Source organism: Hemitrygon akajei, unplaced genomic scaffold, assembly GCF_048418815.1.
Source record: "Hemitrygon akajei unplaced genomic scaffold, sHemAka1.3 Scf000078, whole genome shotgun sequence".
In the NCBI taxonomy this organism is placed as follows: domain Eukaryota; kingdom Metazoa; phylum Chordata; class Chondrichthyes; order Myliobatiformes; family Dasyatidae; genus Hemitrygon; species Hemitrygon akajei.
Genome location: NW_027331964.1, coordinates 955,083 through 969,391, shown reverse-complemented (window position 1 = coordinate 969,391; position 14,309 = coordinate 955,083). Strand labels below are relative to the sequence as shown.

At 45.9% G+C, this 14,309-nt stretch overlaps 1 protein-coding gene across 1 annotated transcript in view; it reads left to right on the top strand.

The window, feature by feature from the left end:
- LOC140722482 (hepatic and glial cell adhesion molecule-like) overlaps window positions 1-1,448 on the top strand; it is a 9,024-nt gene extending 7,576 nt beyond the window's left edge. Inside the window, exons 5-6 of the mRNA XM_073037209.1 lie at window positions 344-387; window positions 756-1,448. Of these exons, the coding sequence (XP_072893310.1) occupies window positions 344-387; window positions 756-759 (48 nt within the window). The 3' untranslated portion in view covers window positions 760-1,448. The remainder of the gene's footprint in view (window positions 1-343; window positions 388-755) is intronic.
- Window positions 1,449-14,309: the final 12,861 nt, after the last annotated feature.

Sequence of the window (14,309 nt, the reverse complement as noted above, 5' to 3'; positions counted from 1 at the left end):
TTGATAGTTTCAAGTATTGCAGACTGAAAGCAGATGATTGGGGTTGGGAGGGAAAATCCATCCGTCATTATAGAATGGTGGAGGAGACCAATGGACCGAAGGGCCGAATTCTGCTCTTGTGTTTTATGCTCTTGTGAACTTATAGTGCCTCCTGCGATATTTAATAATCATAACTGTGTCTCTGATCCTCTCTTCATCATGGCCTGACTGTTCCGTGTTTCTCTCAGACACGAATTGTTAAGAATGCGCAGGTCCTTCTCAATGTTCTTCGAATTCTTCTCTGACACATAAATGCTTTCGGTAATAATTTTTACTAACCCTGCTGATTTCCTTGCGTTAACAGGGTCTTGTCCTGGAGTATCGATCTGTATACGGTGATCTGAACAGGTATGTGAACCGAATCTGGGGCTGCCGACACATAATGTCACTTGTAAAGGAAAGGTATTCACTAATTTCAAGCCGATGGGCCGTGCAGGGCCATGGTTGTGCGCATGTCATAGTCACCCTGAAGATTAGAAGTTTTGAGACAAGTAACAGAGCAAGTCTGGAGTCAGGCGGCATCGCACAGCGATGTATTGATATTGAAAGGAATAATTTTCCTGGATCTATAGCGATATATACAAAAAATTAATTGCGGTTGCATTGTCGCAATGTCAGACACAGATTCTGAAATCATCACCCGTATTTGCCCTCACCAGCAGCCGCACTTTCGGGTTGCTGACGTAGTCAACATAAATTGTGAATTGTTTCCGCAGCTGACGTCACTGGTGAACGGAAGCCAATGGTTGGAACGTGAATTTGCACAGAGAAAGGACAACCACCGAGGATAAATCCACCGTTCAAAATGGCTTTCTTTTTCTTTGTAATCGTTCTCCAGGTCTCTATTAAACCTTTTCCGCGTTTCCCAGCCTCACGACAAAGACATCACAGAAGATTTTGTCTCGTTTCTGTCGCAGCAGCTTAGTTCTCTCGCGTCAACCCAGACTGGTGCTTTGGCGTATCAGGGGATTTCCATAGAATGACCGCTGTTTGAATCCCTATCCCGTCCGTACTCTATTCTCACCACGTGGTCAGTTTTGTATGTGCTGCAATGTGTCATCTATATAGCAAAATTACCCTACCGCCTAGCCCTCTCTGGTTCTGAGCTCAATGTACCAATCTCAGAGTCTCTTGAAAGTCCCATTGTATCGACCTTCGCTCGCCACGCACCCATCACTCTCTGTGTGAAAAACGTACCCCTGGCATCTCCTTGTACCAACTTCCGAGCACAATAAACCCGTGCCCATCGTGTTCGCCATTTCAGCCCTGGGGAAAAGCCTCTTGCTCTTGCACGATCAATGCCTCTCATTATCTCATACACATCTGTCAGGTCACCTCCCATCCTCCGTCGCTCCAAGGATAAAATGCAAATTTCACTGAACCTATTCCCATAATGCATGTTCCCCAATCCAGGCAACATCTTTGTAAATCTCTTCTGTTAATCGGGTTTGTCATCGGTCGCTGAAAGGCCCGAAGTGATGACTCCGCGCTTCATGGCTGAATAATAAACGCAATAAAATGGAAAACGGTGCTGAAACCCCGAGTTGACTCCTGATTGCTGCGTGAATTGGCACAGTGAATGGTTATCAATCCGAGACATTGATTCAGCCCCCTTTTCCAATGTGACGTCGCTTCTTATTTGCAGAATGCTGATTGATCCCATAGTTTGATCACTTCATGTGGTTGTTTCATCAGTCTCCCTCGTGTCGGTGTTTCACTGTAATCTCGTGAAGTGATTTTTGTTGAACTTGTATCTCCGCCACAAAACAACAGATTGAAGGCCATATATCAGTGATGATGGACTTGGTGCTGATTTTAAATTTGATCCAGGCACCCAGATCCAGTTGTTATCATTTAGATGGCTGAGTGAGAGGCAGAGAGGGTTAGCCCTATGGGGTAAGTTTCTCGGGTTCTGGTGCTAAGGGAGGTTGGCTGATTTTTCCAATATCATTGTGTGTTAATAGATTACACAGCGAGCTTATTCTCTCCGCTGAGACATAACTCAACGAGAAATGGTCGCCAGGGAAACAATTCCCAGAGGAATATTTTCATCAAAGAGTTGTGCGGATTGTTTGATCTTTTAAGGGATGGGTCTGGGTGTCGTTGGCAAGGCTGGAATTTATCACCCCTCCCTTAACAAACCCCTCACTGAGCGCTTTGTGTTAGGGTCTCTCAAACATTCATTTCCGTAAGATGTATTTAATATATTGAACTTATATATCATATAGATAGATAGATAGATAGATACTTTATTCATCCCCATGGGGAAATTCAACTTTTTTTTCCAATGTCCCATACACTTGTTGTAGCAAAACTAATTACATACAATATTTAACTCAGTAAAAAATATGATATGCATCTAAATCACTATCTCAAAAAGCACTAATAATAGTTTTTAAAAAGTTCTTAAGTCCTGGCGGTTGAATTGTAAAGCCTAATGGCATTGGGGAGTATTGACCTCTTCATATTTGCCACAGATCTGACAGAAGGCTTAACCCAAACCAGGTTCAAACTTGCAATTTGTCCCGACAACAAATACGTACGACAAGTGAAAATATGATCTACACATGTGCACGGCCATGTCTCCCAAGGACATTGACTGTTCCATTGAGTGTGCAGACAGGTTCAGAGATGTGGAAGGCGATAGAGGCCTGGGAGTGTTACAGAGACAGTGAAGGGAGTAGCAATTGATATGGATACAGAGAGAGAGTGTCTGTAGAGGCCAGAAGGCCATAGAGGAACGGGGAAGGGTGTAGTGCTTGAAGAGGGACAAAGAAACAGAGAAGGTCTGGGCACTGGAAGAGGCTCCAGATTGCAGATGCGGGGCAGGAGCGGAGTTAAGAGTCCGGGTGCTGTGTGGTGTTGCAGGTGGTATTGGGAGAAGGCTGTGGTTACAGAGAAGTAGATGGGTTTTGCTGCAGGAGCACTCATAGTGTCGGATGGGCGTGGGGGGACAAGATGTCTAAAGAGACAGAGAGGGTGTGCACAGACTGGTTCCGGTTTCAGACTGGGAGTGGAGTAGAGGCTGGAATATCAGAGACAGGGAAGTGCCCTTCATTTTGTACTGTTCCCTATTTTTAAAACGTTCTGAAGTAGTTTTATCTCCATTAATATTCATAAATCATTATGTCATTTATGACCACTTATTGATGTTCCTCTCAGGAAGATGGTATATGAACATGAAGACACACGCTCAATCCTCTCCGCCACCATCAGATATCTGAATGGTCTCTGGACCCATGAACACCACCGCAACTTTTCTTCTCGTTTTGATATATTGTTTATTTTATGCTTCTTATCCTAGTTCATAGACACGGTTTTCTCCGCCTGAAAACAGCAGATTGAATGACATATGTCATGTAATGTACATGCATGTTTAATTTATTACCCCCCCCCCCACGTAAAAATGTCCTAAAAGGTTGGGGGTGTGATGCGCAAACCAAGCTAACATGGTCCACGGTTGACCCCCCTGTAAACTATGCTGCTAATGAGAGACAGAGAATAGGGGGGGGGGGTAGGAATCCCACGCAGATGAGAGAGAGAGAGAGACATGATTTAATATTATGGCTCCTTAGCTAACTGTTTACCTTTGCTCCAAGGACACTTTCTTTGCCTTGTTGCTGAGATTCTTGCAGAGACAGCAGGGCGGGACCGGGGCCTGATGGACGGTCGGTTCCCTGCAAGGGCAGATAAAAAGCAGGTCTGCGAAGATGCAGGCAGACACACCAGGGTGACACACCACGGGACACTGAAAGAGCGTTGTGCACCCACGTGAAGGTGGGGGTTTGGAGGATCGATCAGAGGCTCACAGTGCGTGACGATGCCATCGGTAGGCGGCTTGTGTGTATGTCCACCCTTGCCTGGGTGACAGGTCTACCACTGAAGAGCGGTCGTGCCTGGTATGATCACAGTCGGTGACCGCAGCAGGAAGACAACGGGAAGATCGACGGCAGCGGCATCACCTCTCTCTCTCTCTCTCTCTCTCTCTCTCTCTCTCTCTCTCTCTCTCTCTCTCTCTCTCTCTCTCTCTCTCTCTCTCTCTCGCTCTCTCTCCAACGTTACACACGAATTATTTCGACCTAAACTGAACTGAACTGATCTCTTCACCATCGTAAGACTATCCATTTACCCCTGGACTTTGAAAGAGCTTGGTTTTGATTCTTATTTCCACACTTCGGTATATATCATTGCTAACCTGTTTTATATGTTTGCATTTTATAGTACTGTATTATAAATATTAAACTATAGGCCACAAATCCCATCCACCAGCAAATTTCCTTTGCACGTTAATTCCACACACACACACACACACACACACACACACACACACACACATTGATTCCACACACAGACACACACACACACATACACACACACACACACACACACACACACACACACACACACACACACACACACACACACACACAGGATTGAACCCCGTACTCGGGAATCCCCTTCAATAAATAATCTGAAAATTTCTCGTACAAACGCCCAGCGCCCTACAGGAGGACCAAACACACAATGCTGGAGGAACTCGGCAGGTCCAGCAGCACCTGTGGACTATCAACGCTGTAGGGTGAGACCCTTCACCAGGACTAGAAAAGGAAGAGGACAATAAACCAGAAGAAGAATAAGGGCGGAGGGTTCGTCGGGTGAACTGAAAGGGCAGTGATGGTGATATCAGCGGTGACTATGCTGTTGTTCAAACCCAGCTAGTGAGCAGTGCCTGGATCTAGTCCGTTCCCCGTGAAGCAGCAGGGTCACCAAAACTGGGTCCTGCACATATTCGCAGACATTCCAGGTGTCATCAGGGAAATGGGGTGGAAAATTTCAAATAAAATTGAATCAGAATGAAAATGTTTTATAAGGTGAAGCCTGCAATGCCTCGTTATTCGTTCATGAAGGGAGTGTGCAGACTATCGTCTCTCCGTGGAGTCCCAAAGATTGTCTTGGGGGACAAAATGACGTTTAATCGCCTTTTCCTTCATTTTCCTTGCTGACCTCTGCCCTCAGGTCGAGTTTGGTTGTTAAATTGGGAGTTGGGGCAGTTGGTAGTGGTGGGTTGTGGTGGTCCGGAGGTTCCCGTAGGATGGTAGAAACTGTGTTACATTCTATAGTCTGTGCACACATCGGCCATTATGTGCCGTTGTTGGGGGTTGGGAACTTGCACGTTGCAATTGCATTCGTTTGTACTGTGGCAGAGTCTAACACGACACAGTCTGCTAATAATAGATAAGACAGTGTTATGAGCAAACCAAGCTAATATGGTCCAGAGTTGACCCTCCTGTGAACTATGCTGTCAATGAGAGAGTGCGAAGGGGGTGGGGAGAATCCCGCGCAGATGAGAGAGAGAGAGAGAGAAACATTATTTAATATTATGGCACCTTGGCTGATTGTTTACCTTTGCTCCAAGGACACTTTCTTTGCCAGCTTGTGAGATTCTTGCTGAGACAGCAAGGCAGGTCCGGGGCCTGTTGGATGGGCGATTCCCTGCAAGGGGAGATAAAAAGCAGGTCTGCGAAGACGCAGGCAAACACATCAGGGTGACAACACCACGGGCAGTGAAAGAGCGTTGTGCACAAACGTGAAGGTGGGGATTTGGAGGATCGATTCCGGGGATCGATCAGAGGCTCACAGTGTGTGAAGATGCGACCGGTAGGGGCTTGTTTGTCTGTGCACCCTTGCCTGGGTGACAGGTCTACCACTGAAGAACGGTCGTGCCTGGTATGATCACAGTTGGTCACCGCAACAGGAAGACAACGGGAAGATCGACGGCAACGGCATCACCTCCCGCTCTCTCTCTCTCTCTCTCTCTCTCTCTCTCTCTCCTCTCTCTCTCTCTCTCCTCTCTCTCTCTCTCTCTCTCTCTCCCTCCCCCTCTCTCTCTCTCTCTCTCTCTCTCTCTCTCTCTCTCTCTCTCATCTCTCTCTCTCTCTCTCTCCCTCTCTCTCTCTCTCTCTCATCTCTCTCTCTCTCTTCTCTCTCTCTCTCTCTCTCTCTCCTCTCTCTCTCTCTCTCTTTCTCTCTCTCCCCCCTCTCTCTCTCTCTCTCACTCCAACGTTACACTTGAACTATTCATTTACCCTAGACTTTGAAAGAACTTGGTTTTGATCCCTATGTCTACCCTTCTGTACATATGATTGCTAACTTGTTTCATATATTTGCATTTTATGGTACTGTATTACTAAGTTTACTAATAAACACTATTAGTTACAGTAATACCAGACTCCAACGTCTATTCCATTTCTGCTGGTTCTGTAACCCGGTCACGGTGTACGTGACACGACACAGGGTCTAACACTACACAGTCTGCTAATAACAGATAAGTCAGAAATATGAAACTGTGGTAATTGCTCCCTCACAGTTCTGCAGCAGTTGTAATTGAACCTGAAGTACGGTCAAAACAACCATTTCCTCCTCTATCGATCACTCCCCCCCCACCCCCAAGATCGCGGGTGAGCAAAATATACAAAGTTTCACACATCGATGTAAATAATCGCTTGTTTTTCCATCATGGCTGGAGCTTGTACTGAGTATAATGCTCACACCGCACCAAGGACCCTGTCACCCCGCTCTCAAAGCATTGATTCAATTCCGTAGGAATATAATAAATATTAAACCATAGTCCACACAACCCATCCCCCAACAAGTTTCCCTTGCACGTTGATTCCACACACAGACACACACACACACACACACACACACACACACACACACACACACACACACACACACACACACACACACACACACACACACACACACACACAGATTTTCTTGCTGGCAAAAGTGACGTTTAATTCGCCTTGTTCCTCATCTTCCTTGCTGACCTTCGCCCTCTGGGTGAGCAGGGTTGTTAGTTGGTGGTAGGGTAGTTAGTAGTGGTGTGAATGGTGGTCCGAATGTTCTCGCAGAATAGTCCTGGCAAGTAACCGTGCTGCATTCTATAGACACTGCACTCAACGGCCATTACCTGCTGGTGCTGGGGGAAGGGAAGCTGAATGTTGCAATTACATCCGTTTTGCTCTGTAGCAATGTCTCAAACTACAGTGTCTGCCAATGATAGAAAACAGAATGGGTAGCTGTAGTCATCATTTCCTCATGTTTTTTCAGCAGTTGAAATTGAATCAGAAAGAAAAGGTCAAAGCAACTCAGTATCTCCTCTATAGAACTTAGAACGTACAGCACAGTACAGACCCTTCGGCCCACAATGTTGTGCCGACCCTTACATCCTCGTCCATATAAACCCCATCTTAATTCCTCCAAAATACCTGTCTAGTAGTCTCTTGAATTTCCTAGTGTTTCTGCTTCCACCACTGTCTCAGGCAGCGCATTCCAACGCACCAACCACTCTCTGAGTGAAAAACCTTCCTCTAATATCCCCTTGAACTTCCCTCCCCTTACCTTAAAGCCACGTCCTCTTGTATTGAGCAGTGGTGCCCTGGGGAAGAGGCGCTGGCTGTCCACTCTATCTGTTCCTCTTAATATCTTGTACACCTCTATCATGTCTCCTCTCATCCTCCTCCTCGCCACAGAGTAAAGCCCTAGCTCCCTTTACCTCTGATCATAATACATACTCTCTAATCTCCTCTGTACCCTTTCAACGCTGCCACATTCGTTCTGTAGCGAGGCGACCAGAACTGGACACAATACTCCAAGCAACACACACACAAAATGCCGGTGGAGCGCAGCAGGCCAGGCAGCATCTATAGTGAGAAGCACTGTCGACGTTTTGGGCCGAGACCCTTCGTCAGGACTAAGGAAAGGTAGTAAGAGATGTAAGCGTTGTAATCAATACTGACAGTACGTCTATATTTTCCTGTGTCATTTCTGCTCAGACGGGTTATGTTCAGATTAGGTTTTTAAGAAAGCAGAATTTTAGCTTCAGAGTTGAAATGTTCCGGCAAGCATGGGACATTATTCGCGGTTGACGTGAATGATCATCTAAGTCAAAGGGGTATTAAAATAAATCCGGTATTTTGACTTATAACTATGTCTCTTTCATAATGTGGGCGTTGGGAGCGGACCCAAAAGCCAGACACAGACACTGAACTACTAGGAACAGGACTAGGCGTGAGAAGGAAGCAGGCGAAGACAAGGAGAAAGGACGCTGGACATGACACCGGGCCCGAACGAAACAAGGACTCCGGGCCTAGGCTAGAACCTGACTAGATAAGAAACCAGGACACGGAACTGGGGAGTAGTAGCCTGGGCTTGGGATCCGAGACAGAGACTGGACAGAGGACCCAGAACCTGGATCTTGACTCGGGCTCGGACTCCAGAACCCGGAGAGGACAAGGCTCCAGGCAGAAGTGAGGAGAGGCGAGGCAAGGGTCCAGGCAGAGGAAAGGCGAAGCGAGGCAAGGCTCCAGGCAGAGGTGAGGAGAGGCGGGGCAAGGCTCCAGGCCGAGGCTAGGCGAAGCGAGGCAAGGCTCCAGGCAGAGGAAAGGCGAAGCGGGGCAAGGCTCCAGGCAGAGGAAAGGCGAAGCGAGGCAAGGCTCCAGGCAGAGGCAAGGCAAGGCAGGGCTCCAGGAGGGAGGTGAATGGAAGCGATACAGACAGGGGGTTTGGAGAGGAACAATCCAGCAGCCAGAAGCTGAATCCTGTAGCTATTTATGAGGCCAGCCCAAACACGAATCAGCTGCTTCAACAGAAGCTGAAGAAACATGAAAAACCTGGAATAAGGAGCTGACCGTGAATCGGACCGTGAACATAAATTGGAATTTCACGGACCGGACCATGACAGTCTCCTAAGGCCCTCTGATATATATGCTACATCTTCCTCGTCCCTGACAACCCAGCTTTTTTTTTTCTGGACGATTAAAGTAGACAGGAAAGAATAGCGTGAAAATTGCAAAATAAAATTGCTCAGATGTCGAAGCGGTGGTTGGATGTGGAATATCGACGGAAACTTTCACTTGCCCTGCACTGTAATCTTTACAGAAAGGCCGCTGTGTGTCATGGTAACTTTGTTCTCAACCTGACAAGTATAATTTCTACGGTCAACGTTGACTACCGACTCGGTGGCGTAGTCCTGTCCTGTCGGCACAGAACCTGTCCCATTGCGCCCTCTAGTGTCAGCATATGTAATCATTGTTTCTGTAATCAGTAAATCGGAAGGCAATTTGACGTAATGAGCTACCTGCAATCTTACAGTTCACTTGAAAGTAGATCTCAGCGCGGTCACAACTGAAATCTTTGCTTACGGTACATTTATATTTTCCTGTGTCGTTTCTGTGAAGATGGGCTATGTTCAGATTAGCTTTTTCTGAAGATTGAGACCTCCGGTCATTATCCTGGTTGGGTTTGTCATCATTTATCCATGTTCTTCTTTGAGGAATTCCCTTGTTCGTCACAAGTGACTTCAACCTTAATGTTCTTTTCCATGGGACTTCAACTTCCATCCTGGGTAGATGATTCCTGAAATCAGAACAGGATTACCCAAACACAACGGATTTAAACTTGCAATTCTGTCCCATCCACAAATAATAACGCAGCGGGTAAAAAATGCATCTTCACAACAGAAGGTCCAGATCTCCCCGGGAAACTTAATTTTTTTTATTAAAAGTGTACACAGTAACAGAGATGAAGTAACAGAGATGAGGAAGGTTCTCGGGACCGGAGAGGGTTACAGAGACACTGATGGGAACAGCAATTAAGGTGTTTACAGAGACAGGGTGGTTGTAGGGGACAGAAATGGGGAGATGTGTAATGCTTGCCGGGTGCTTCAGAAACAAGGAAGGGTAAAGGGGAGGGGAGGTTCGGATAGAGGGGTGTACGGTCTTGACGGATTTACAGACAGAGAGCGGTGAGACCCGGCAAGGATCGGGAGACCCTGTTGCCGAGAACCTAAGCTTCGATCACCTGAAAAATCGGGATCTCCCAGTGGTCACCCATCAGGACGGGTTACCTGAAGAGATCTTTCCTTTCGCCTATAAATTGGATTTGACTGAATTTTATGACAACGTAGGCGCTGGGGATGTTGGAAATATCAAGAAAAAGGACATCCCGGAATACACACAGGCGGTCAGGCAGTCTCTGTGGAGAAGGAACGTTAAAGATTTCAAGTTGAAATCCTCTGTCAGAACTGCTGGACAAATGTCTTCGTTCCCATGTCCCTCCCGCTCCGGCGACGGTTCATTTAACATTTTAGTGCAGCTTTGTTGTTCCCCGCCTTCCCGTCCTGCATCACAATGTCGACTGCTGCTTCTCCTTTCACAGATGCTGCTCGACCTGCTGAGTGTTTTCAGCGATTTAGGTTTCTACCCCTTATTGTTAAGTTCCTCCTACCCCCGATAACTGGCTCCAAGATTGGTTCGCTCACTGTGTCCGGCGGCTGCATTTTATTCACAAAGGGGTAGCTTCCTTAACTTAGCGAAGTCAGGCTTGCGCTGCTCGGGGATCTGTATTCTAAGAAACGCATATACTTCTCAAAACTTCAGGAGTTTCACTCGACAATATGTAGTGATGTCAAGTGAAGCTGCTACTGTGAAGAGCGGCTTTGAGCGATCCTGATGACAAGCACCGGCCCTCGGTTACTGAGGCAGAAAGGCCGACGTGGCTCTCCATAATCTTAACTGCAGATTTCTACCTGCTCTTTAGTTCTTCATTCTCTGGGAATCATGAAATATTACTCACCTTATACTTAAATGAATATTTAAATTTCCGGCAGATTGACCTCTAAATAAATCCCTTCAGAACCTCCATGATATCTGCATCTCTGCTCCATATTCACTACATATGTATTTTTTTCCCTCTGGTGACCGACGTCGACAGAACAGCACAGCATGAAAATTGCAAAATTACAAAATAAAATTTCTTGGATGATTAAGGGTTCGATTAAAGTGCAAACTCAGCAGAAGCTTTTCTTTACGCGGCAGGCTGATCTTTACAGAAAAGAACGATGATAACTGAGTCGATGTTGTCGCCCTGCCCTGCCTGCTGATAATTTGATCCATTGCGCCATCTGTAGTCAGTATTGGGAACTAACTGGACAGAACAAGTTAATTTCAGACTTGTGAGAGTGTCTCTGACAACCGGACCCTGCGGCTGAATCTTGATGTTGTCTAACCCATCGACAACATAAATAGAGATTGTATGCTGTTTCTGTGATCGGTAATATTGAATGTAAACTAATGTAATGAGGAACCTGCGTACCTACAATTAACTTTCAGGTAGATCTCTGCACTGTCGCTGTTGCAATGAATATTGACAGCACGTCTATAATTTCCTGTGGCATTTCTGTTCAGACGGGTTATGTTCAGACTAGGTTTTTCTGAAAATCGAGATATTGTCTTGGTCTGATGTTTTCTAATCATGTTTTATCTGAATTGGGCCCTTAGCGTCACAGGTGAATACAACTGTATCGTTGTTTTTCCTGAGAGTGTAAGAGTTGATGTTTACATTGATACGAGACACAGGCTCTGCCAATAGAACTGAAAGAGGAGTGGAATTATTCCTTTCTACTGCAGTCCAATCATATCAGCCGGGACTCTGTAGACCAAGTTACCATAGAGACCGACATATTACCCTGAATGTCACAGGGATTGGAATTCACGAAAAGGAGTTCCCGGATACAAGTCTATGGAATCATTGAGAGGACACGTTTTATTTCGTCCGCCTCTTTTTTCCGTGCCTGCTTAATATAGTTTGATTTAAGATTGGTTTGTTCAGTATGCCTAGCGGCTGAATTTCATTCACAAAGGGTCGATTCCTTAACTTCGTGAAGTCATGCCCGCCCTGCTCGGAGATCTGCACACTGAGAAACAGATCTAATTCTCAAAACCTCAGGAGCTTCCCTGAACAGTCGGTGGTGATTCTAAATGAAGCTGTCGTTTTGAAGAGAAAAGGTGGGCAATTCTGCTTACAAACATGGGCACATAACGTCCCTCTGTGACAGAGGCAGATAACCCGGCAGGGTTCTCCATTATTTTAACTGAAGCGTTAAAATGCTCTGGCAAGCTTGGGACGTTATTCGTTTTAGACTTAAATGTAGATCTCCGGAAATTTGACATAAAGAAATCCGGGACCTTAACTTATAATTAAACCTCTTAAGGACCTTTAGTATATCTGTAACACTGTTCCACCTTCCCTGTCCCTGATAAACAGTTTTTCCCCTTGACGACTAAAGTAGACAGAATAGAAAAGCGTGACAACAGCAGAATAAAATTGCTCAGAAGTTGATGCTGTAGCTGGAAGTGGAATGTCGACAGAAATTCACTTGTCCTTCGGCCCACAATGTTGTGCCGTACATGTCCCTACCTTCGAAATCAACAGACTTCCCCATAGCCCTCTATTTTTCTAAGATCCATGCACCTATCAAAGGTCTCTTAAAAGACCCTATCTTATCCGCCTCCAGCACCATTGCCGGCTGCCCATTGCACGCACCCACCACTCTCTGAGTGAAAAGCTTACCCCTGACATCACCTCTGTACCTACTTCCAAGTACCTGAAAACTTGAGCCCTCTCGTGCTAGCCTCTCTAGCTTCTGCCCAGCACCTTCGATATTCACGACCTGTTTTCTCGCTGCTTGTATGAGGGAGAAGGTAAAGCTGACTTAGGTCGGGCAACGCCGGAATTAAGAACACTTACTACTCGTTAACCATCAGACTCTTCACCAAAAGGAGATTACTACTCCGATTTAAGGACTCTTTTATCCCGCTATTTCATGCTCGTCATTTCTTGTTATTTATTTATATCTGCATTTGCACAGTTACATTGATCCTGTTTACAGTTACAGTTCTATAGATTTGCTAATAAACCCACAGTAAAAGAATCTGAGGGTGCTTGTGGTGATGTGTATGTATGTACACTGATAATATAGATAGATAGATAGATAGATAGATAGATAGATAGATAGATAGATAGATAGATAGATAGATAGATAGATAGATAGATACTTTATTCATCCCCATGGGGAAATTCAACATTTTTTCCAATGTCCCATACACTTGTTGCAGCAAAACTAATTACATACAATACTTAACTCAGTAAAGAATATGATATGCATCTAAATCACTGTCTCAAAAAGCATGAATAATAGCTTTTAAAAAGTTCTTAAGTCCTGGCGGTTGATTTGTAAAGCCTAATGGCATTGGGGAGTATTGACCTCTTCATCCTGTCTGAGGAGCATTGCATCGATAGTAACCTGTCGCTGAAACTGCTTCTCTGATGGGGGAGAGAGATTCCACAGAGGGAGAGAGATCCGACAGCAGGAAGGGGGATGGGGGAGATAGATCCCGCAGGAGGAAGGAGGATGGGGAAGAGAGATCCCGCAGGAGGAAGGGGGATGGGGCAGAGAGGAAGGGTGATGGGGCAGACAGCTCCCGCAGGAGGAAGGCGGATGGGGATGAGAGATCCCACAGGAGGAGGGGCATGCCGGATAGAGATCCCCCAGGAGGAAAGGGGATGGAGGAGCGAGATCCCACAGGAGGATGGGGGATGGGGGAGAGAGATCCCACAGGAGGAAGGGGGATTGGGATGAGACATCCCACAGGAGGAGGGGGGATGGGGAAGAGATATACTACAGGAGAAAGGGGGCTGTGGGAGTGAGCCATCAGACTCTTCACCAAAAGGAGATTACCACACTGATTTAAGAACCCTGTTATCCTGTTATCTCATAGTCGTGATTTCTTGTTATTTATTTATATCTGCATTTGCACAGTTACACTGATCCTGTTGAGAGTTACAGTTTTATAGATTTGCTAATATGACCACAGTAAAAGAATCTGAGGGTGCTTGTGGTGACGTGTATGTATGTACACTGATAATATATTTTACTTTGACTTTGATTTACTTGCTAAGTTGAACTATAATCCTTCAGCTGTCACGTGACAGTCAGACCCCCGTCACTGAGTCAATAACTCAGGAGACATTTGCCTATTAAAATACTGTCCAAAAATACAGACCCGATCTGTCCTTCGTCTCGCTGTGGTGGACTTTACCTGTGCGGATTGGTGAGACAATCGTCTCTATTCTCCGGGGGAACGTAGCTGCAGAATAAACAAACAGACAGACAGACGAAGCACATAAATGAGTAAATTGAAGACAAAGGTGAATGAACGAATAATTAAATTAACCCAGGAAATGGTAGACCAGTGAGTCTTACTTCAGTGGTGGGCGGGGTGTTGGGGAAAATCCCGAGAGGAAGGATTTATGGTCATTTGGAGAGACACAATCTGATTAGGGATAGTCAGCATGGACAGTCGATTCCACTGATCAAATTCATCAGCTTTGCCTCCAACTTCCACCTGTCCTCAACTTCACTT